Source organism: Hydra vulgaris, chromosome 15 (genome assembly GCF_038396675.1).
Source record: "Hydra vulgaris chromosome 15, alternate assembly HydraT2T_AEP".
Lineage (NCBI taxonomy): Eukaryota > Metazoa > Cnidaria > Hydrozoa > Anthoathecata > Hydridae > Hydra > Hydra vulgaris.
Genome location: NC_088934.1, coordinates 32515803 through 32541572, shown reverse-complemented (window position 1 = coordinate 32541572; position 25770 = coordinate 32515803). Strand labels below are relative to the sequence as shown.

The 25770-nt window shown below is 27.1% G+C and overlaps 1 protein-coding gene, 2 long non-coding RNA genes and 1 pseudogene across 5 annotated transcripts; 3 read left to right on the top strand and 1 right to left on the bottom strand.

Moving 5' to 3' along the window:
- LOC136091506 (uncharacterized) lies at nucleotides 1–25770 on the bottom strand. Of its 3 annotated transcripts, XM_065819140.1 has the most exons (6): nucleotides 22071–22251; nucleotides 4266–4451; nucleotides 3011–3130; nucleotides 2390–2506; nucleotides 962–1040; nucleotides 1–790 (listed from the first exon to the last, which is right to left on the bottom strand). In XM_065819140.1, the coding sequence occupies exons 1-5, from the start codon at nucleotides 22149–22151 to the stop codon at nucleotides 963–965; spliced, it is 582 nt and encodes a 193-aa protein (XP_065675212.1). In that variant the 5' UTR covers nucleotides 22152–22251; the 3' UTR covers nucleotides 1–790; nucleotide 962. The 3 variants fall into 3 exon arrangements, with proteins under 3 accessions (XP_065675212.1, XP_065675211.1, XP_065675210.1); XM_065819139.1 differs by lacking the exons at nucleotides 962–1040; nucleotides 22071–22251 and adding an exon at nucleotides 25634–25770; XM_065819138.1 differs by lacking the exon at nucleotides 962–1040.
- Nucleotides 1827–1915, top strand: LOC136092490 (U2 spliceosomal RNA; annotated as a pseudogene).
- Nucleotides 16992–18676, top strand: LOC136091303 (uncharacterized). Its single transcript, XR_010643890.1, has 3 exons — nucleotides 16992–17101; nucleotides 18063–18267; nucleotides 18375–18676. It is a non-coding gene; the product is annotated as an uncharacterized LOC136091303 (long non-coding RNA).
- Nucleotides 18792–19350, top strand: LOC136091302 (uncharacterized). The gene is made up of 2 exons (XR_010643889.1): nucleotides 18792–18944; nucleotides 19059–19350. It is a non-coding gene; the product is annotated as an uncharacterized LOC136091302 (long non-coding RNA).

Below are 25770 nucleotides of genomic sequence, written 5' to 3'. Positions count from 1 at the left end.
TTTTTGCTTATTGATACTTGAAATTTTTTTTATTGCTTTCTGATACTTGTAAATATTTATCTCAAACTATTTATTTATATGCTGTTTTTTTTTGTCAACAGTTTATTTTAGTTTTGCAAAGTTGTTGAATGTTTATAGGTAATGTTGGTAGCATTGCCAATCGGTATATGATATCGGTGATCCTGTTGTTATTCGTTTATTTCATATGATTTTTTTTTGGTTTTTGCTAATAAAAGATATAATTTTTTTTGTTGCAGTTTTTTTTTAAATATTTGTAATATAAAATATTGTTTTTATGATAAAATTTAAAATTAATTCCTTAGAAACTGTTGTCAACAAAACATTAAATTGTAGCTATATAGTTGAAGAGTTAATAAAAACAAAAATTGACAGGCAAAAAAAACACTTTACTCATCAAACTCAAACTCTATGAAGTATTTCAAAAAAAAAGCGAATGTAGAGTATACAAGCAGCAGTAGTTTTAACAATTTTAAAATAAGTTTAAAAATCCGCAAAAACTTGTAACTCTTACAAACCCAACAAATCGTTCATAAGCACGTTTTGTCGCATCAAGAAATCCAACAACCAATCAAAATATCGTAATTAACAAACTCTCAAGATTTTCATTGTTGTATATTAGAAAATTAAGTTTTATGTTGTAATTAAAAATTAAACGTTTTTCATTTTTCAAATTAGCAAAAAATACCAAGAAACAATTGCTAGTCAATAACGCGTAGTTCTTCGAATAAACAGAAGTTGCAACATTGTTTAAATTCATTTGATGAGTTGTCTAAAATATATTGTGTGTATATATATATATATATATTTATATATATATATATATATATATATATATATATATATATATATATATATATATATATATATATATATATATATATATATATATATATATATATATATACATATATATATAATTACAAATTCTAATTTTACAAACTTTAAATTTTCTCTTTCACTCCAAGAGGCCTTTCAATTTCTTTTTTTAATGTTTCGTGTTGAACTTCTTTAAGATATGTCTATAAGTAAAAGCAAAATTTTATGTATTTTTTAAAGTGTTTATTGCGTTCTTTTACATTTTAAAAAATACGATAAATCATCAAATAATAAATGACCCATCAGATCATTGGGCCAAATAAATTTTATGTTACTGTATTGGTTTTGCAGGTATTCCAACCATATTTTGTTTTAGTTAGTACAAAATCTATTGCATTTAAAGCATTAACCATAATTTGCTCTAAAAGCATCAACCATAATTTGCTCTAAATGGCTCTATGATTCGTGTAGGTATATGACGTGTAGCTCTATGATACTTATTGTAAAAATTGTTGAATCACAACTGATCTTTTAGCACTACTTTGAATATAAACTGATAACGCTATAAGTTTTAATTTATAATAAAATTGCGTAATCGAGCAGAATTAATATTATTTACATAATGCTGTATAAATTTACGGGAAAAAACACATACTTTTCAGTCCTAAAGAATGACAATTTTAAGATTATTTAAGAAACACAATTAAACTTGTGTTTCTTAAATAATCGGTCTGTTCGCGTTTTTATTTGCTTTAATTCTAACTCAGTTGCTTCCGAATTTTATTTAATACTTTTTTGTTCTTTGAATACTTACTTATTTTGGTTTGTTGTGATGGTTTATGATACTCTTTAGTGGCCTGAACTTGATTTCTACAACCTTGGTATGTGGCTTCCGTATAGCAATTATCTGGAGGAGGATAAACCACAATACCAAACAGGAATAATCTTAATAATAAAGTATTATTAAATTCGTTTCTTGGTTAAAAAAAATTGTTTCTCGGCCTAATGGCTAAGATCAAGTGTTGCATCTGTTCTATTTTTGGCTTTTAACTGCTATTTGACTGGTGTATAAGCTCTTAGAAAGCAAGTTTGGTATGAGGTCTGGCTATGAAAGCTGATAAAGGTTCAAGGCCTAGCAGCTTTTCTGTTGTCTCCTTCTACGTCCTGAAATTTTAAATTGATCTACCACCGCCATTAATTTACCCTGCTCTTGGATTTCGGTCGTTTGGAGAATCTAATAATCGAATCAGTCTTTAGTTTTTGTTGAAAAGTATACTTTATCTTAAAATGTTAAAGATAAGCTGCAAAACTTATCAAGATATCCCTGTTAGAAAAGTAATGCTTAAAATCAAAATGCAAGAATATGAGAATGGCACAAATTTTCATGAAATAATAAAATTGCTATAAAAATATAAAAATGCCCCAGAAAGTTACCCAAAAAATAGAGAATAATAAAATTTACCTGCTTTTATATTATTTTTTTTATATATTAAACTCATGTTTTTCAATTTTAATTAAACAGTTTAATAAAAATTATAAAAAAACATTTTACCTCATCTAAAATGATGGCTTCTCCATAACATTCCTCGTTAATAGATTCGTTTAATTTTTGTTTAAAACAAAAATAACTCAAAAGAAGTAAACCAAAGCTGTCAATATACCCCATAATCTAAAATGATAGATGAAAATACTATTTTTATGTATTAGCAATTATTATCAGATTAAGTCTTATTGTGTGTGAATATATATATGTATATATATATATATATACATTTTAACAGTAACATATATATATATATATATATATATATATATATATATATATATATATATATATATATATATATATATATATATATATTTAAATTTTAAAATTCATACAACAATCTCTTAGTTTAATAGACTCTATAAAGCGGAGACTCTATAAAGGGAATTTCAAATTGTATAAAGCTATAATTTTTTATAAATAAGATTACTTTATGAAATTTAAAATTTACAGATGAATATAAGTATAGTAGAGAAAAATAATTTTTTTTTTATCAATTTGTTACTCTTTCATTTGGAGCTTCGTTTAGGGTTTCAAAAGTTTATTGCAGAAATATAAATTTTTTTGCAATTCTAACAATTTTTATGTGTATTTATGAGGATTTTATGATATTTTGTAATTTCTTACAACACAAAACATTGTTTGAAGACAATCATCCATGCAAATTTCTTTTTCAACAATAGCTTGAGTTAAAATTGACGAAGCCATAAAAATAACTAATGAAGTTAATGCATGCATAGCTGAAGCCTATAAAAAATGTCGTTATTACAAATAACAATTTTTCATTCTGAATTAAGGTTGCAATAAGTATTAATGAATCAGTTATATAAAAAGGTTTAAACAACTAAATTTTTAGATTAACGGATGTTTAATAATAATCCGTAAAAGGCTTGAAGTTAAAAAAAAGGTACACCCAAAAATTTTCTTGTTTTTAGGTGATACCTGTTTTTTTACAAATTTAATACTCTGCCTTTAAATGTATTACGTTTAATAAAAATTTATACATTTTTAAGAAAACGACATCAAAATAAGAAGTTAACAGCAAACGACTTTACAAATTTTATTCAGAGCATTGTTCCAAAAAAAATTTTTACTTAGACCACTTTAAAATAATAAATACTTCAAGAAAATCATCTCTGGCATAATCCAGTCTGATGAAAATGCCTCTAATTATAAAAGAATTTATGGAAGTTGTGATTCCAGAAAAGTAAACAAAAAAATTAGTCGCCTCAAAAGCATGATAGATTAACATAATAGAGTTTTCCTAAGGCAAACTGCTCCAAAATTTGAATGTAGCACTGATTAGTTAATCAATAAAAAAAGGACCACCATCAGTGTGTCGAAACTGTGCTTTGTTTTTTGCGATCATGAAGTTAACCAAAATCTTTACTTGGAACATTGCATCAAAAAGCAATTTGTATCTTTTATAAAAGAAAATCATAGTCATGACCAATACTTGCCTTGGCTAAATGTCGCTTCATCACATTATGCTAAAAATGATTTCATTCTTTAAAAAGAATTTCATAAGTTATGTGGCCAAAGTTGATAAACCGCCAAACATACCAGAATATCATGCAATAAATGATTTTTAGAGTATTTTAAAAGAATGCATAGAACTATGCAAAGAACTGATTGGAAAGAAACTTGAAACAATTTTGTTTTAGGATAAATTCCTGTCAAGTCAACTTGTTCTCAAATTAGAAAAATCAGAAATAGTAGACTGATAGAAGAAATTTAATAACTAATTAAAACTAATAACGAAAAAAACAATTTGTATAAAAACGTTTCTGTTCAATTTGCCACCTAAAAACCTAAAGAGTAATTTCAATTTAGAAACCTTACGGATTTTTATTGAACACTCGTTACCTTTTGTAAAACTTACCACAGTGTAGTTACAAATGATATTTATATTAAAACCCATTATCTTAACTAAGCATATAACTGCTCCATGAAACCAAGGAATTAAAGTTACTGCTAATAGAAAATTAACTTTAGGTTCGACATCTATGTACGAAAAGTGGTTAACTTTCCAGGAAAAAAATACCAGAGATGATGCGAACAACAAAACCTAAAAAAAAGAGAAAAGCTGTTAAAAACACGTTGAATGTATAAATTCACTGACAATAAATACAAATGTGAATCATATGTCTTGATATTTTCTGATGAAAGAAAATTTTAATTTTTTTAAGAATCATGCAAAAACGGATTGTATTACAGCAAAACATATTTACAGTCCTTGGTGTCTTCGAAAACCTTTACATTGAATAACCAGTGACGTGCTGCTAAAAATCTTTACTAATTCACCCCAGTGAATTTTTTTTAAATAAATGTTTATTTAAAGTATTACAGATTATAAAACTACTTTTTTAGAAAAATATTTCATTACGTATTTTGGCTAGCAGTGGGTGAAATTGTTGTGGTAGGTCGTACTCTGTTATCATCAGCTAAATGGTGATTTCTGAGTCACAATTCATCATAAAGTGTAGCAATTTAACATATTCAGCGGCAAATCCATCAATTATTGCTCATTCTTAAATTTAATTAAAACACAATGTTGAATACAGCTTTTTCTTGTTCATTTCGTCAATGATTTTAACAACAGCATTATTTTTGACAGCCTTATATTTTTTTAAACCCGTTCGACGAACTTTTGAATTAAAGTGTTCTTTCATTTTCTTTATTAATGTTGCCTGATGGACGATGTTTGTTTTACCTGATGATTCAATAAACAGTTTTACAATTATATTGAAATATAGGGTCCGTTCATATTATTTGTGGTTAAAGATTTAGTTCCTGCGCAATAGTAACATCCTAGGTTTTTCTCATTTGCGAAAATCATATTTTTATTTGAATGATTCATATTCTATTTAGTTCACACAGTCAGGGAAATTGTTTTTAGAAATATTAAATGATTTTGCCATCGGTTCTGTTATTATCACAGTTTTTAGGTCAGATGGTTACTGCTCCCTTAAGGTAATGATCACTAATGATGATTGCTGCTCACTTTAGATGATGATCACTGATGATGACTGTGCTTACTTAAGATGATGATCAATGATAATGATTGTTCTCACTTGAGATGATATTTACTGATGATGATTGCTGCTCACTTAAAATGATGATCACTGATGATGATTGCTGTTCATTTAAGATGATGATCACTGATGATGATTGCTGTTTACTTAAGATGATGATCCCTGATGATGATTGTTCTCACTTGAGATGATATTTACTGATGATGATTGCTGCTCACTTAAGATGATGATCACTGATGATGGTTGCTGTTTATTTAAAAGGATGATCGTTGATGATGATTGCTGTTCACTTAAGATGATGATCACTGATGATGGTTGCTGCTAATTACTCGAACTTAGAAACTAAACGTATAAGTTTTGAACGTCTTAAATTATGAAGATTTTGTTTACGTAAAGATAGTATTAAATAATAATGAATTACTAAAATATATCTAAATTGAACTTTTTAAATATTTAATTAACTATTGCTTTTAAGCTAAATTACATTATACAAAAATTTAAAAACTTAAAACTAAAATCAAAGGTAGAATTAAAAATGATTAAGCATTCAAGCTTACTTTAATGTTACTCAAACCTCTGTTTTTAATTTAATAAAAATTTTTGCAAACAAGAGTTATTTCAATGTATTAACTTGAACCTTTTTTAATTTAATGAAAAATTTTGCAAACAAGAGTTATTTCAATATATTAACTTTAACCGTTTTTAATTTAATGAAAATTTTTTTTTTAGTTATTTCAATCTTTTAACTTTAACAGTTAATTTGGTCTTTAGTTGTTTACTTCGTGATTTCTCGTTTTAGATTTCATAAGAATCTCGTTTTAGATTTCATAAGAATCTCGTTTTAGATTTCATAAGAATCTCGTTTTAGATTTCATAAGAATCTCGTTTTAGATTTCATAAGAATCTCGTTTTAGATTTCATAAGAATCTCGTTTTAGATTTCATAAGAATCTCGTTTTAGATTTCATAAGAATCTCGTTTTAGATTTCATAAGAATCTCGTTTTAGATTTCATAAGAATCTCGTTTTAGATTTCATAAGAATCTCGTTTTAGATTTCATAAGAATCTCGTTTTAGATTTCATAAGAATCTCGTTTTAGATTTCATAAGAATCTCGTTTTAGATTTCATAAGAATCTCGTTTTAGATTTCATAAGAATCTCGTTTTAGATTTCATAAGAATCTCGTTTTAGATTTCATAAGAATCTCGTTTTAGATTTCATAAGAATCTCGTTTTAGATTTCATAAGAATCTCGTTTTAGATTCCATAAGAATCTGTTTGCTCAAGAGTTAAAAACGTTAGTTATTAATTCGAATTTGAGTTATTTGTTTTAATAATAAGATTTAAAAAAAGGGGGTTCATAACCCTTTTTCAAAAGATTGAGAATCACCTTTACAAATCTTTTTTTAAAATCACAGGCTCTATCGAGTTGGTAGCCAAACTCATAGCAGCAAATTTCTTTGAATAACTCATAAATATGTTTATAGGTCCATAAATAAATTTATAATAATTTTATGAAACTATACCACAGGTAGGAGCAATAGTAGTGCATTCAATTTTATAGCAGCGTTTTGTAAATTGTAAACAATCTGATATAGATACAAAAACTTATTGATTTTTTAAAAATATTTTTTTATGAACTAAAACTTTACAGATGCATGAAAGCTAAAAATGCTTGATCTTTCACGATCAACAGTCAATAAAGCCGTCAAGTCTAGATTTTTAAGCTACTTATACACTAATGCTCTCAAAAAAGACCAATCTACTCATGGTAGTGATATTGCAATTTATCCTAATTGTAGCTTTAACGCAAGAAAAGGTAAAAATTCTAAATACCTAAAAGATTTGCTTTAAAACATTCAGAACAACTCAAACTTACTTTCAGGGGTGATTTTACGGAGAGTGTAATACAGCGTCATAAATAAGTGTTCCTATTTCGTAGCATTCGGCAGCCGTATATTAGGCGACACTTAGCTATTTTGGGAGTTCCTACCTGCTTAGTTAATGTGCATATGTCAACTTTCTTATCCATTTGTGAATAGGTCGTGTCATAGCACGCATTTTCTTCCTCATCACAAATATTTTATAACATAAACATATAAGCAGTATAAATTATAGACTTAAAATCTATACTGTATATTACTGCGCAGTAAAATTCCAACGTTGAAATATTACTGCGCAGTAAAATTCCAACGTTAAAATATTACTACGCAGTAAAATTTTAACGTTGGAATTTTGCTGCGAAGTAAAATTTTAACGGCAGTAAATTAAAAACGCTACACCGGCATTGGACACATTTCAGCCAGCAGATTTTTAATTTTGAGGACCTTTTTTTTAGAGAGCAGTTGGCAGTATTTAAAAACTTGTTCCTCCCCCCCCCCCCCCCCCGCCCTCATTCAATTCCTAAAATAGTCCCCTCTTACTATACAACATAAAACTCTAACAATATTTTGGTTTTATTGCCCACCAAATAAACCTTAAAAGAAAGCTAAATTTATTAAAAAAAGCTTGCATACCTAATCATTTAACCCTTCTAACATCAAATTGAAAAAGGATGGATATGTACCTCAAACACTTAAACCAGTTTTATTACCAAACTTGCAAATATTGCGCTCTCTACATGTCTCTAAACATTTACTTAATCCAGCGGAACTTCAAAAAAATATTCTTGATTTAATAATCAGCGAATCAGCCCGTCATAGTAGCAAGGTTATTGTTAGTCAACCTTTAGGAAACAATTCACAAGGTCACTGTATTTTATTCTGAAATTACCGAATGGCTAATAATTACATTACAATTTACTATAATGGTTTTACCAGTTTATAATTTAAAATAAAAGCATATTTTATATTTGATTTAAAAATTACCAGTCCACATAGAATTGGGAAAATCAATTTAAAAAGACTAGTGAAAACAACCGAAAATCTGTAGCAGTATATACAAATTTAATTATATGCATTTCTTTCAAACAAAAAAGAAAACGTTAACTACCCAAGTTCACCTAAGAACTTCTTTCCTAGTTAAATAAAATAAAAATCTCTGATTCTAAATGATATTTATTGCTTCATTCTTAGCCTCAAAAATAACGCATAACTATAGATATATTTTAATTATAAATTTTAGAGTTTATTTTTTACAGGAATAAAGATACCACTAATACTGAAACTGTTAACTCCATTCCGCGTGGAATATTAATTTTGATACAATGCAAATTTAAATTGCTTTGACGTCGCAAAGATTGCATACAGGTGACCCACGGAGCCGTACGGTCAGGTAAACATAGAAGTAGTGGTTCTATGAACAGATTTTAGATTGTAGAGTTGTGAAAAAATAAACAGATAAATATCCAGAGGAGTAGTGAGAATCGTTCTAATTCAAAAAATTATCTCTTTCTTAAGCTCAATGTATTAATTTTACCACAGAGTGCCAATATTTTATCTTTTAAATATTGGTTGAAAATAAAAAAATTGAATAAAAAAAATATACGAGGTCAGTTAGAATCAGTTAGACCATTTCAGAACATATCAATTTCTAAACAGCAAATATTAGTCCAGAGACATCATATATTGAAATTAAAAAAAAAAGAAATATGAATTTTTTTTTTTATGCTTGCATTTTTTCAAAGTGTTTTTTAATATAAATTCCTTTGTATACGCAATCTCTTCTTTAAAACTTACCTTCACACAAACAGAAAAACTTTAAGTCGTGTTAGGCGACACATATGATCAACTATAAATTGCGCTATTAAAACTTTATAACTGAATTTTCTGGGTTCAGCTGATTGCAGTAAGCGCTAAATTTTTTATTATAAATGATATATCATTTATAATAAAAATATCGATATCCACCATACTTTTTGCCTTAAAAAAACTGAAGAAGACAAACAAAAAACGGTTTCAGACTTTTAACCCCCTTAATCTTGATAAAACCTATTTTAAATAGTGCCTTTAATGTTGTTGTTAAAAGTTATCGAATAACTTTATGAGTTTCGTTTAATAGTTTTTTTTAGAGATGCCACGAATAGTGATTTTTGTCGAATACCGAGTATTCGGTGAAGCGCTCGGCCGAACCAGTTAGAACAAAAGTATTTCGTACTAACTGGTTTTGAACCAGTTAGTATTACATAAAGTATTTCGTAGCATTCGGCAGCCGTATATTAGGCGACACTTAGCTATTTTGGGAGTTCCTAACTGCTTCGTTAATGTGCATATGTCAACTATACTGTGGGCGTTTCTTATCCATTTGTGAATAGGTCGTGTCATAGCACGCATTTTCTTCTTGATCACAAATATTATATAACATAAAAATATAAGCAGTATAGATTATAGACTTAAAATCTATACTGTTTATATATTTATTCTGTTTTTATGTTAAAATAAAATTATATAAAGGTAAATCAATGTCTTTTTTTAAGAAAAAAAAAAAAAAAAATCTTTATTAAACAATTGTTTTTTTCAAGGTTACTTAATTTAGATGTGTATTTACTTTTTTTCATGCGATTCTGCGCATAATGAACCAGTATTAGAGGTACTATTAAATATTCGCGCGCATAAAATTATCGGAACCGTGAAGCGGCGTATTATGTTACAACAATTGTAGTAACATGATTCGTAGTAAAATATAGTAAAATAAAGATTGTTCATTAAGAAATGACGTATTTTTTTCGTTCAGACTATTGCTTTATTATAACTCTTTATACTGATTTTATTTCGTTTAAAAACTACGCAACAAGTCAATCGAAAATCCGCCAAAATTTTGATTACACTTCTATCAAGTATAAATTGGGATGCCCTCCTTAATATTGTAAACACGGATAAATCATGCGATTACGTTTCTGGATAAACTTCAACATCTTTATAATACTGCCAAACGAAATGTTGTGCATGGGGGGAAATTTTCAACAACAACAAAAAAAGATAAAATAGTTATTATAAAGTCAAAGAAATATTGCTATAATAATCAATTAAAAATAACTTAAAGTATCAAACTATTAGACTCAAACTCAATTTTCATCTTTTTCGTGTGTCTACAAGCAATAACAGTTTAACTTTTTTGTTATACAATCAAAGTATTAATATATACAAAGCATGTTATGGAGCTTCATACTCGTTGGTGAGTCCTTTGGACTTCAAAAAAGCTTTGATACGCCTTGGCATGCTTTTAATGCACTTTGAGGTTAATGCTTTAACATCTGGACCTCAACACCTTATCTTCAGTTAGTCATTCTGTGAGCTTTTGTTTTCTCGTTGTTATGTCAATACTGACTTTGCGTTTGACAAACTTGCATAGATTTTCAATACGGTTTCATATCTGGAGAATTTCCAAGCCAGTTAAAAAACTTGCTTTAAAATTATTTTTTCGCCATTAGGAAACAACGCTGTGGTATCTGTGGAATCAACAGATAGCAGACAGCAGCCCTAACAGCACATTTTTTTGAAAATATTAAAGTGTAGTCTCAAAAACTATGAGTTTGCGTAACTTATAAAATTTGCATTAATTTACAAAAAAAAATTTCTTGGGGCCTGCCCGGCCCTCAAAAAAAAAAAAAAAATTGCTTTAACTTCCTCCACCACGGGGTAGTTGGCGCAAACTATAAAAATGATTGTGAATGTACTATTAAGTTCAAAATTAATAGAAATTTTTTTGCTATTAATTTTGGCAACAATTTTGAGCCAAAAATTTAATATTGCTTTTAGCTGGCACCAAATATAAGTATACGCTTAAAAATAGTGTGGACAAAAAACACGACACTGTGTGTAGCTTCTTCTTGGCTACACATTATGTAGCCAAGAGGAAGTGTAGCCTTGAAGTGCACAATTTGTGTAACACAAATTGTGCACTCCAAGGCTACACTTGTGCGCATTAAAGACACACTTGTAATTATGAAATTAAACTTGATTATAATGATAGAATTGATAATTTTAAACACATACATAGTTAATTTTTTCAAAAAGAAATATTTATTTTGTAATACTTTAGTAATATCGTATTAAATATGTTAAACGAAGAAAATATCGATATTCAGTTGTCAAAAATTAGATAAGTCCTTCGGTAATGTACTATATGAGTTAGTTTAACTTATGTGACTTAAATTAATTAGGCTAATGTTATTATTTTATGCAATTAATGTTATTATATGTTATAATTTTTATAACTTCATAATAATTTTGTTAACTTAACTGAAATAATTGTATTAAAATAACTGGTAATTTGTTAAGTTAACATAACTTAAATAATGTTGTTAACATAAGCGTAAATAACATTGTTAAATAATGTTGTTAACGTTAAACTTTCAACCATAAAACCATAAAATTGAAAAAATTAAAAGTTAATTTATAATTAGGTTGGGTGCTACTCATATAGTTAAAAACTAGTCATTTGAGTCACACCTTAACAAAATAAATAAATAAAACAAAAATCAAACAAACAAACAAAAAAGTAGCAATATAGATCGTAAAAATCAATAAAAATCAATAAAAAAAAAAACAATATTATTTATAAAAAACAGACAAATAACACACAAAAAAGGAAAGTGTGAGTGAAGTGACACGAGAGATACTGAACTAATGAGATAATAAATGAATGAGATTACACAGCATTTAACGAACAGAAAGATGATATAAAATAAAAAGAGAAAAGTAAAGAATATATACATATAAATTATGAGACAAAAAACCACTTGAATAATAGAAATAAATATTAAAAATCAAATATAATTTGTAACATCGCAAAAAAAATACACTGCAATATAAACTATACACAAAAGTACACACTAATATAAACTATGCACAAAAATACACGAAAGTATAATCCATGCAAACAACATAAAATTAATAAAACATAAAAAATGTTCTTTTTTGATTTTCTTTCAATAACTTTTTTAAGTTTTTCACTCCCTGAATTTCTCATGAACATTTTTTAACTTTTAACTTTTAGTTGTTCTGTTTTTTTAATGTTTTTCTTCTATTTTTAGATTGTAATATCTTCCTTGTTTACACTTCTTTTAAATGTTAAACTTAATTTTGTTATGTTATAACATAACAGAAAATATTTTTTTCATAAATATTATTAAATAAATATGATACTGGTGTCATTTTAGTTACGATAGCAGCATTTTAGTTATATTAACAACAACTATTTTAGTTATGGTAAGTTAACAACTAAAAATATATGTACAACATAAATGTATATTTTAAATGACATATATATATATCTTTTTTGTTGCTGAAATAACTAATAAAAATCATTAATGCATGATACATCATTCAATAATGATTTTTAGTCATATTGCATGTTGTAATAATGTATTAAATAGTTTCATCATATATTTCATCATATAAATAGTTTCGTCATATATTTCAGCACTCTAATAAAATTATATTAATATATGCAATAAATGCACAATGGCAACTATGATCTATACTATAAATCTATAAATTATAGTGTTATTATATGTGTATGTGTATATATATATATATATATATATATATATATATATATATATATATATATATATATATATATATATATATATATATATATATATATATATATATATATATATATATATATATATAGAGAGAGAGAGAGAGAGAGAGAGAGAGAGAGAGAGAGAGAGAGTTTTTCTTTCTGAAAAAAGTTATAAAAATGTTTATTTGCTATATATGTGGTGCTTCTTTGAAACTGTTGAGTTTTTTCAAAATCATCTACAGCATCATAATGATAATGGTGAAGTTGTTTATCCAATTAAATGTTTACAGAATGGCTGTAAATGTACCTTTACAGCTTTAATGTCGCTAGCTAGACATAAAATGTTACCATAATATTGATAATGATTTTATCGATGTAAATCTCGAATTAAAATCTACCTTATGTAATCCATTAAATGATGATCATAACAATTTATTGCCTAGTTTTTCAGAATATTCATTGCCTAGTTTCCCAGAGAATTCTACTTATCAAGTTGACACTTATCATGAAAAAATATTAGAATATATTGGTTCTTCGTTAGTTTCTTCATTGCGAGCAAACAGCAGTGTTCCATATTATATTATACCTGAAGTGATTGCTTCTGTTAACAATATTTCACAATCATTAGTTTCCTATATAGGTAATGCTGCTTTATCAGTTTTAGATGACATTGGAGCAGATGATTTCACTTTAACATTGTTTAAGAGTAAGTTAGAAAGTAGTGTTATACATTGCAATGAGCCACTCAAGTTTCTTGACACATTATATAAACAAGATAAACACTTAGAAAATAATTCTCTTTTTGTAACTCCTGAAACATGCAACGTGGGCCCTCCTAGATATGACACTATTGAAGGAATTTCAAAGATTGTTGATAACACTTTTCAATATATATCAGTAGAACAAACGCTAAAATCACTTCTTCATAACGCCCAATATATGGATGCTTTAAATTTTAATAAACAAAAAAAAAGGAATTATAAAAAAATTTTCTGATGGCCAAGCATGTAAAAACCATGAGCTTTTTAGTCAGGGTTCATGGCACTCAGGGAAAACCAGGGAAAAGTTTTTAAAATTTAGAAAGTCAGGGAATACCTGGAAAAATCAGGGAATTTTTCTTGAAAATTTTTAAAATCAGGGAAAACTCAGGGAATATTTTATATTTTAATATTTAGATTGAAGTTACTTTGCAGTATCCAGTTTTTGAATCTTTTAATATTGAAAGTTGCTCACTACAGTGGTTTAATAACATTTATAATATATAGTAGCTATATGTTTTGATAAATGAATTACATTAGTAACTATATGTTTTGGGAACAAAGATTCAGTCGCAAAAGTAATATATCCTTCAACATAAACAGGGAAAAATATATATTTTTGAAAGCACGAACTCAGGGAAAAAATGTCTAAAAATATAGGCAAATCAGGGAATTATCAGGGAAAACTCAGGATAAATGGATTTTCAAAACTGCCATGAACCCTATTAGTGATTACAGCAAGATTTCTTAAAAATTAAAGTTGTTTTATGATTGAATAGGGACATCTAATCCACTTTGTGGACAGCCTTCACTGTGTAGTATTGGAGTCTTTTACTTTGCTGTTTTAAATTAACCTATAAAGTGTTACTCCTTTTTTACAAATGTTCATTTTGTGGCTTTGTGCTATTCTCATGATATTAAAGTATATGGGTTTGATGCTATTCTTGAAAATTTTCATTTGAAATAAACAAGTTAGGTGAAATTGGCATTTCAGGTGAATTTCCAATAATTAGTAGGAATGTAGTTTACGCCAGTATTGCTCTGGTTGCCCGTGACAATTTGGCTTTAAACTCTATATTTGGTTTTATTGAATCATTTTCTGGCAGCCGCTTTTGTACCTTATGCTATGCAACTAGTAATGACGTTCAAATCTACTTTACTGAAGATTAATTTGAAATAAGAACAATTCTAAAATATGAAATAGATGTTGGAAATGTTCAAAGTGGCAATGTAGGGAATAAAAATTAATGCAAAGGAGTTAAGAAAGCTTGAATTTTAAATTCAATAAAAGGGTTTCATGTCACAACAAACATTAGCTTAGATATCATGCACACTGTACATGAAGGCGTTGTTGTTTTAGAGTTAGGTGCTGCCCTGTATTGTTTGTCTGTCAAAAAACGTTTTTTTACCCTTGGTGAGTTGAACAATCGCCTATCTCACTTTAACTCAATGGTAAATGTTGACAAAAAAAAAAAATTGCAAGAAGTCAACAAATTGGAAGTTCCAGGACATCACCAAGTATGAAAGCCATGCAGATCTGGTCCTTACTTTTGTATTTACCGGTTATTATATGTGACTTTGTTCCAGAGGAGGATGAACATTGAAAGTTTTTACTAGAATTGTCTGCTTTAGTTGATTTTATTTTTGCTTCAAAATTTACAATAGGAATGGTAACATACCTTAAATATATCATAGGCAGCCATTTGGAAAATTTTAAATTTCTTTTTAGGAACCACACTCATCTTCGTCCTAAACATCATTTTTTGGTTCATTTACCAACAATTATTATAAATTCTGGACCTCTTATTGGAAGAAACTGTCTAAAATATGAACTAAAAAATTCATTTTTCAAAAGATCTGCACATATTGTAAGCAATTTTAAAAATATATGTCTCACTCTTGCCAAAAGACATCAACACAATGCCTTACATTATAGAAAATCAAGTGCTTATATGCGTAATTTAATAATTTCTGAAAGCCATGATGTGGTACCAATTCATAGTCTTCATTATTCACAAGTACTGGACAATCTTCATTGTAAACCTACTGATGATATTTTCATTGCATTCAAAATTAAAAGGGGATCTCTTCAATACAAAACAAACCACCATCTTACTATTAGTGAAGATGAAGATTATCCAGTTTTTGGAAAAGTTATCAGCTTTGTTAGTATCAGGGATGAGTCCTCATGGTTTGTTGTAGTGTCTAAGCTTAACACCTTAAATTTGTGGAGCATTGCCACTGCTTTTTGGTCGAAAATGTCAAACTAGATACATATCTTGTTATAAAGTATATTATATTATATAAGGCAACAATATCATGTGTTTAAGGAATAATTTAAAGAAGTCTTAAAACTTTTGTATACATTTTTAATAATACCATAATTAGCATTATTAAAAAAATTATTATTGCATTGTCGTGTTGATTGTTTTGATCTATATTTAATTATTTGAATAACAATTATTGCAATGTCATTTTGGTTTTGATGTTGATTATTTTCACAGTTATTTTTTTTGTTTTTAGCCACTATAGTTGAATTATTTCGTTAAGTTAAAATTGTTTAATCCTTTCATTGCTAGGCTCTATATAAATATTTATATTTTTATTTAGAAGTTTTTGTTAATGCATATACAGATGAAGGTATAACACTAGAAATATTAAATTTACTTGATGATAATGATTTAAAAGAAATTCGTTTCAATATGGCTTCAAGAAGATTACTAATTCAATGGATTCGTGCTCAATGATCGACATCTGCTAATCATGAGAATATTGTAACACCTAAAGAAATGTTAACTAACCAAGATATTGAAATACCATTAAATGCTACAACAAAGATCATAGCAGAGCAACCACAACGAGCTTCTGCTTTAATTTCCGTAACTCTATTTTACTTTGTTAAAAATTTAATGTAGATAATGTTAAATTATTGCTGGAAATTTGTTTTTATAATATATATATATATATATATATATATATATATATATATATATATATATATATATATATATATATATATATATATATATATTCCTTACATACAAATTTAAGTATATATTCTTGTTATATATTACATCACCCAAACAAAAAATAGACGCATTTTCAAAGACTATTTTTAAAGAACTATGATCTGAATTTTTTTATAGTATTACTGTATACTATATACTTTAGGACTGACAAACCATCTAAAGAAGAAAAACTGCAACTGTGTCAAGCACTTATCACTGCTTTCCCTATACTTCGTGATTTTTAAATAAGATGTGATTTTATATTATCACTTACTTAACCAAATGTTTTGCAAAATCAACAAACATATTAGAATAATATGTTTTTATTTGATTCCATAGGAACATTTTTGTGATGCTAAGGCACATACAGGTTTTTTGGAAATGTTCATTAGACAAAGAAGATCCCGTAGCGACAATATAGAAACATTGTGGAGTCATTCAAAGAAAAAGTATTTTTTTTATTATTATAATTTTAATTGGGAATTTTTTTTATATTTCAATTACAACTTGTACACCTATACATTTTTATTTATTTTGCCAGTTGATAAAAATGTTGAATTGGTTAAAGTTTTTATATAATTCAAAGCAATATTGCCATTTAATTCTAAAAGTATTGACTTATTTCAGTGAGTTAGTTAATATAACAGTAGTTACAAAATAAATTTTGTTCATTAATAATATAATAGGGTGACAGGAATAGTGTCGAAAAATGAATAGTGTCCAATATATTAAAAAACCTAATGTTGCAAAAATAAAAAGGAATAGTGTTGCAAATGAATTTAATAAATAGCGTCAGGAAAAAATAAAGGAATGGTGTTGCAAATGAATTTAATGAATAGTGTCGAAAACACAAAAAAAGGAAATAGAGTGGCAAATTGTAAAAATGGAATAGTGTCGCAAATAGTTAATTTCAGCAAGTACTTATTCGTTTTGCTTATCTTTATAGCATACGGCTTTTACAGGAAAAAAAGAAAAAAACAAAGAATAATGAAAGAAAAGATTGCTACCAAACTACAAACCCTTAGTCTTGTACCGGCACTCTTTTGCGGCAGCAGGCTTTAAGATAGTTAATACATGTACTGAAATCCCCGGCAGCAGGCTATTTTAGTATGACATCAAACATGTTATCTAAACACACATTAATAGTTATTATAATTTTTTTATCTTTGTTTTATTTTCAACACAATTCATTAAATTTGTTTGCGACACTATTCCTTTTTTTTGTTTTCAAAACTATTCATTAAATTCATTTGCAACACTATACCTTTTTTTTGTTTTCGACACTATTCATTAAACTCCTTGGCAACATTATTCCTTTTTTTATTTTCAACACTATTCATTAAATTCATTTGACATAATTCCTTTTTTTTTATATATATATATATATATAATCAATGTACGTTTTGTCAGAAACAATGTTGTTCTATTAAATTCATCAGAGAAAGTTGAACAAACGTTGCGAGAACTTCAACCAACAACTTCAAATAAAGAGAGTCTACTAAAAATGATGGCTGATACAGGAGTGGTAAGAAGAGCATAGATTCAGGAAACAAGTAACTTATCAATAACCTCAATTATAAGACGGTTTCCAAGATTCATTGATATGAATGATGATGTGAGTGTTATTTTTATCTTTTTGCAGTTCATTTATATCTTGTTTTCTTTATAAATTAAGCTAGATTGGTTAATAAGAATAATTTTTAGTTTTTTTGCATTTCATAGATTATACAAGAGTTTCATTCCATTGAAGAGGCATCAAGTAATATTACATTGCATGATGGCTTTAACGCACGCAAACAAAACATTTTGTTACTAGCAAGAGATTTAACAATGACAAACATGTTCAAAAATACTTTATCAGAAGACGAATATAATGAAGAAATATATATGTCTACTACTCTAAGTGGGGAGAATGAATCAAAGAACTTCATAGTTTAAATGCGAATTTTTACAGCATAATTGTCAATCTGCATAAGTACTAAGCTGCTGCAACATGACTCTATGTCAATCTGCAAAAGTGTGGAGTTTCCCTTTCTCTTCTTATTTCATTTATTATTTCCTAATTTAATATGTCCATCTAATCCAAAAGAAGCTTTTTTTAAAATCTGTATATACGATCTATAAGTATATACGAGTTGTTCCCTGAATTATTTATATTTTTATTTAGAAGATACAACTTTGCTTGCCTTTAAGGCGCTCCCTTTTCTTCTGAAAGCACCTTCACAGAAGAGCAAGAAGCATCCGAGAATGGATCCTGATGCAGTTCTGGCTTTATTTTATAGAGAAATGGATGTAGGTTTTTTCTATACATTTTTTTTTTTAATTAAAATTGGTTGATAATCAAAAAGTATTAATTTTTCGAAGTTTGTATTTTCTGCATTTTTAAAATTTTACTTAAATACTTAGGTGCACCTCAGTCTTGAAAGCTCCCTTGAGTTATTGAAGAAGGAGAAAGTTTTTCAACTGATTTTATTCAAGTGTTGCGGCACTCTATTTATTTAAGTCAATAATACAGCTATACGGTACAGCCATACCGAGTATAAGTTTTGCTTTTGAGTTGCTGCTAGCCTCTTATTATGTATTTAATGTCAATTTTCCTCATGAACTTATTTGTGTATATGGATTTCTGGGAAGCTTGCTTGGAATAAGCAGCAAAGGAATTATCGTCAATTCTTTTTTAAAGAAAGTATTGCCAAAAGTTTAACATTAAATTAAACAATGTTTTTTTAAAGTATTTTTAACACTTTCTCGTTTATTTTTGTTATATTGTCAGCCGAGAACCAAGAGGCCGTATGTCTAATTTTTGTGTTTCCAAGAAAATCAAGTTTTAAATTTTAATTTACAAAGACTTTGCCAGAAAGTGAGACTAATTATTTAAATAATTCCTAAAATTTTATTTTTGTGATATATTTATGGAACACACACTCCTGAATATTTATTGATAATAGACAAAAAAAACATAAAATGTCGACATACGGCTTCTTGGTTCTTCTCTGACGGCGATATCTATTTTTTAAAGTTTAAACTTCGCTTTTGCATATAAAGGTTTTACAACTTCTTCTTACATTAATATTCACTGTATTGAGTTTGAGTTTGAACTGAAAGAAATGCTATTATAATTGGGAATTAAAATAAAATTTATATTTTAATTTTTGTTATTTTATTGTGATATTATTCCGTTTTTCTTGTAAGCCAATATGATATACACTTGTAATTTAGTAAATGACTCATTTTTCAATATAAATATCTTAATTTATTTAAATTATTTAATTGCGCCCGGTTATATTCATACTACGTGAAGACTTAAATGGACGGAATAAATCACGCAAATATATCCTTAAAAAAAATCAAATTATTTTTAAAGCCTAGAAAAACACAGATTAGTGTAAAATCTATAGTGTTGCATTTAGCGCAACACTAATGTTGAGGTTTTTTTTACAACAGTTTTGTCGCGCAAAAAGAGCGTAAATATATAGCCATTGATTAAATGCAACAATTGTGTCACAAAAATTTCTACAAAAGTGCCGCATTAAACGCCACAAAGTGTGGCTTTTAAGTCTACATTTTATGTGGCCTTACGAATGCAACACTGAGTGCGGCTTTTCGAGCCACATAGTGTTGGTGTAGCCGGCGTCGACACTCAATGTATTCTACGCGACATAATATAGCCTACGCATCAAGACTATTTTGAAGCGTGTAGATCCTGAAAAATGGCGACTTTGAAAAAAAGTCTGACTGGATATAGTGAACCAATTGTGACTGGAACTTTTACAATAATTTTTTTTTAATACAACTACTTTCTTTGTAAAAAAAAAAAAAAAAATAGGAAGCGATGTTTCAAAAGTTACGTTCAAAAAACACATAAATCCTAATATCTCTCATGCGCATGCGCGAATCCTGACAATACTATAGTGAATGATGAAATGGTCAATTAGGAAGATTTTGTGTAATTTTTGTCACCACATTTAATTATTGCAGATGTAAGTTTCGGCTTCTTTAACACTTTAATCATAACTCGTGACTTCTCCTTGTTGAAGATGCAAGTAAAATGTTGATGTCTTGATCTTTCTAAATGCCTTTCAGTTTTATTGCTGGTATCTTAATATTTTGTTCAATAACTTTTCTAGTTTTTCTATCATCTCTAGCACTAGTTATTCTTTTTCGACCACCTTCTGTTCTCTATGCTTCTAATTTGACCCCTATTTTGAGTTTTGAACTTATTCTTTTAAATGTAGTCTTTCTTTTAAATGTAGATTTTCTGCTATTACTATTTCAGACCTAAACCTGAAAAGTTTCATTTAATGAAAAGAGTATTTTATCTCTTGTATATTTTATAATAAATTTTTTTTGACTATATGTGCCTCATTTTAGCTGCATTGGTTTGAGAAGTTTTTAATAATTACACAAATTTAAAAGTAATATGTAAATTTTTAATTTGTGCATAGATTTCACAAAGTCAGACACTAGTTATATTGCGCTCTCAGAACAAGCGTTAACTCAATCTTTTACTGCTTAACATTGATTGGTTCTTTTACTGGCCAGCAAAGATCCGAACAAGTCATATACCAACTATATTTTGTCATTATTTTAATAACTTTTAACCAGGTGAAAATTACTACTGTGAACTCACAAAGAAACTTTATTAAAGCTTTTCCATGAAGAGACAATTTAATTGTAGGAATAAAAATACATAAGGTTTCTAAGAAAATACTAAAAATTTATAGTAAATATTTTAACATACAATTAAGGTGTAGAGCTTTATTTTAAAATACGATAAAATACACGATAAATGTTTTTGTTAAAACATTGTTCCATAGAAGTAAATCAGAAAAAATGGTTTTAGAAACCTTTTCTAGTTTATCAACGCTAACTAAGTATAAGTTATTATAATTAATAAAATTTTAAACTTATATCAAATATAGCATATCTAAGTTTACAATAACAAATGTTTTGGTATTCAGTCGTAAAAATATGTTTATTTTTCCAAAACTTCTCCTCAGCAAAAAATGTGTAAATAAATTTAAATTTTATTTAAAAGCATTTTATTATTTTAATTCAAGTTTCGATTACATCATCATCGATTAAAGAATATATGTTAAAAACGGTAAAAAAATATAGTTTTAATTGTAAAAATAAACTTATTAAAAGCCTTAAAATTGATAACAAGCTTCCTATATATACAAAAGAAATATATATATATATATATATATATATATATATATATATATATATATTTTTATATTTATATATATATATATATATATATATATATATATATATATATATATATATATATATATATATATATTATGTGTTATTTATAATATAGATAAACTTTGATAGTATATTTTATTTCTTTATTTGAAAATAAAAAAAAAGGAAAAATTTAAAAAATCTTTTTTTTAAACACCTACTTACCACGTTTACACCAATTGCATATTGATAAGAGCTAAACTTTTCCAAAACCATTTCATTATTTTTAGAAGCTTTGGAGCACATTGACTCTTTAGTTTTATGCAATTTTAATCTATATATTCAGCAAAATAATAACTTTAAAGTGTACATCCAGCTTGATAGAGATTTTATCTTTATTTTATTGAATCTATAAAATAAAAAACTTTTGAAACATTGAATGCTATAAAATATTGTTAGTACAGTAATAGTTTTTTGTATGTAACGAAAAATTTTAACATCCAATACTTCTTTCTATTTTTTTGGGTTCACTGTTTGGAGAAACTTTTAGCTAAGCTCTGAAAAATTGTTAATTTTTTTTTTTTTTTTTTTGCAAAAGTTTTTCGGCGAAACATATAAACAAAGCAATATACACATAAAATTGAAATATGGAAGTTAAACGACCAGACTAAATCCGCCCTAGTTTGAAAAAAATTTAAAAAAAAAAAAAACGCGTTTAAAAAAAAACATTATTTTTTGATTAGAGAAATTAAACATGTAACTTTCGAACTAAAAGTTTAACAATAAATACTTTAAATGTAATTAAAAATAATAATAACTTTATAAAAATTATTCTTGTTGCAAGCGCTTCCAAAATAACTTAAATATATATATAGTATATAGTAGCAATAAATGTATGCATAATAAATGTATATAATAGCAGCTATAAATAAACGCTTATATTAAATATGTAAGAGAAATTATTATGACTTTTAAATCCCTCCACCCCTGCCTTTTTGAATGGTTTTTCAATAAATTTAATCTAATATAAAAAAGTTTAATATGTTATTTTACTGCTTTGCATAAAAGTTTGATTATTTTGCGGAACAATTTCTTAGAAACCAGTCGTTTGTACGAAACTCGTACTTTTAACTATATCAAATAAAATTGAACGGAAAGGCGTGTTTATCAATAAGAACTCGTAATAAATTTTGTTGCATGATTAATTGTTCAATAAGTAGAACATTTTCTTTAATTCTTCATAATAAATTTACTTGACATTTTGCAATTATAATAGATAAGTAAACGTATGAGGCGTGAATTTCCTGGTTAAATCCACTTCCGCTGTGCCTTGCAATAATAATAAAATAGTAATAAAAACTTCCGGAAAGCTTTTGAAAGATTAGTTATAATTATATTAGTATTGAACATTTTACAATATTGTAAGCTTTAAAGAACTAAGATTTGTTTAAACACAGCTAAGTAAGCAAAAAAGAGCACAGCTAAGTAAGCAAAACTTAAAGTTAAACGAAACTTTTAATTGCTTAAGTTTTTGCATGAAGTTTTTTAGGTAGTTTACATCAAACATGTTTAATATGACATCTACGTTGAACGGTTAGGGTATGTGAAAGCCAATCAACATATGATGTTATTGATGTTATTATCAATGTTTTTACTGAACATCGTGAGCAAAATGACCGTCCAAAGAAAAATTTGAATACTTATAATTGAAAAAATTTAATCCATACAACTCGTTTTGGATGTTGTAAATACGTAGTTTGGAAGTCCTCATACATAATATTCTTTGTATAGACGTCTATACAATACCATATTATCGTGATATTGATTTGTAAACTACAAATGGTGGCAGAATAGTACCGGCAACATTGATACAACAATTGTAGTTGGTAATTATTACCGATTGTACTTTTAAATTTTCAGTGATTAACAACTAATTTTAAAAGACATTTAGCGCCAAGCCTGTAAGTTACATATTGTTTGTCTCGATTTGACTGAAAATCTAATTTGTTATTATTATATAAACTAAATAATGTTACAGTTAATAGGTTCTTCAAAATTGATTTTAAAATTGTATTAAAATAACTTGTTATTTTGAAAAATATTGTTACATGTTACTCTGACGCTTAATAATGGCGTCATTGTTTTGTGAAACTATGATACCATTTTTGTCCGGGTATTCGATTTCATAAATCTAAAATTCGAAGTCATTATTTCAATAGAAACAAAATATGATTCTTGATTTGTTGAATAATGTTTTGTGTTTGCTGACCACCACTTGTAAGAGTTTGCTGTTCAATTTAAGAAAACAGTTTCATGTAAAAACCAATTTCATTTGCAACTTTATTATTCCAGATCTTTATATGTGTGCAAAATTTTGCTTCTCAAAGGATCAAAGCAGTCTCAAAATTTTGAGACTGCTTTGATCCTTCTCATTTACATTTCTTCTTCTTACGAAGTGGAGATGACCCATCACCGGTGCTACTATATATCAGATGTAGTTAATCGGTGCCAGGTCTTTAACTGGGAAGAATAAAACTTTCCCTAACTTAATCTTTCGCTGAGATTTAAAAAAAATTTTTTTTTTAGTTGTTGTGTTTTAATTAATACCTGAAATTAATTTTGGAGCGTGCATCATTAAAAGAGACGGCCGTATAATATTTGTCATTCCCATTAAAGTTAAACCATGCTTTAAGTTCAGGTTGTAGTAAACTTATCATTTTAAATAAGTTTAGAGTACTTTGTGCTATATCTATTTAGAGCGATTTCTAAAATTACATCTGAATTGCAAGATATATCTAAGCTGGTTATTTTTGTAATTTTTTTGAATAGTTTTAGGAGTATGATACTTTTATATACTGCTCTTATTACATTATACTTTTATAATATAAGTTATAGTTAAACAATTTGACGAAACAGTCAACAAATAATGTGCGCTATAATACGACCTAGTCACAAATGAAACAAAAACGCCCACAGCGTAGAAAATATAAGCACTTCAATGAGGCAGGTCAGAACCCTCAAAATAACTAAGTGTCGCCTAATATTTGGTGCTTCGTCCGAGCGCGTAGCCGAATATTCGGTATTCGGCAAAATCATTATTCATGACATCTCTAAAACAAACTCTAACTATTATAATGACATCTGCAAACGTTCTGCCAAATCATCAAACGGTAAAGCTAATAAATAAATTCTCACTTTCACATTTCCTCGGTTTATTGCTCTTCATATCTTACCGGAATCAGCAAATTCAGTTTGAAAAAAAAAATTTATTGGCATCAAATATTTTACAAGACTGTTTTTTAAGTTTAGCAAAATTTCAATTTTTCGAGAATTTAAAGTCAATTATTTTTTTAAAAATAAAAATCGTTTCTTTTTAGTAGAATGAATTTTTACTAGGATGAAAAACTTTATAGCTTGCTAAAACAAAATTTTATAGTTTTATTCTTTTTACTAGGGAGAAAATGTTTTATAGTTTGCTAAAACCAAGATAAATTTTAAAAAGAAGTTTTTATACATTTAATCAAAGTAGAAAAATCTTTACAGTGTAACACTTTTTAAAAATTTTTTTGTTTTAGCTCAATAAATGCAAAAAAAAAGACAAAAAAAAAAACATGCTATTTTTTATTGTTGTTGTTCATTTAATCTTGTCTTTCTTTAACGTACAATCTTTATTTAATATATTAACATTTATTAATATTAAATTCTCTAATCTTGCTTATATTATAAAGCTTCTAAATTATGCCGGTGAAATGAGTTAACAAAATTATTTATAAAAAATTGTTGAATACCGAATTAAAACACATAGCTTCTTTCTTCCGGTGTGAGTTTGGGTTTTTAATGCTGTATTCCAATATTAGGCATTTTTTTCAATGCCTCTGTTAATATTTTTTCAGTACGTTCCATTTTCTGTGTTATGTTAGTATCA

What these genes read in the sequence shown, in the direction of transcription:
- LOC136091506 (XM_065819138.1), bottom strand. Translation starts at nt 22,151, where the DNA reads ATGTGCTCCAAAGCTTCTAAAAATAATGAAATGGTTTTGGAAAAGTTT. An exon ending in TTCAAACAATGTTTTGTGTT is followed by an intron (nt 2,507 to 3,010) that starts GTAAGAAATTAC and finishes CTATCATTTTAG; the next exon opens with ATTATGGGGTATATTGACAG. An exon ending in AAGCCATCATTTTAGATGAG is followed by an intron (nt 791 to 2,389) that starts GTAAAATGTTTT and finishes AATATATTTTAG; the next exon opens with ACAACTCATCAAATGAATTT.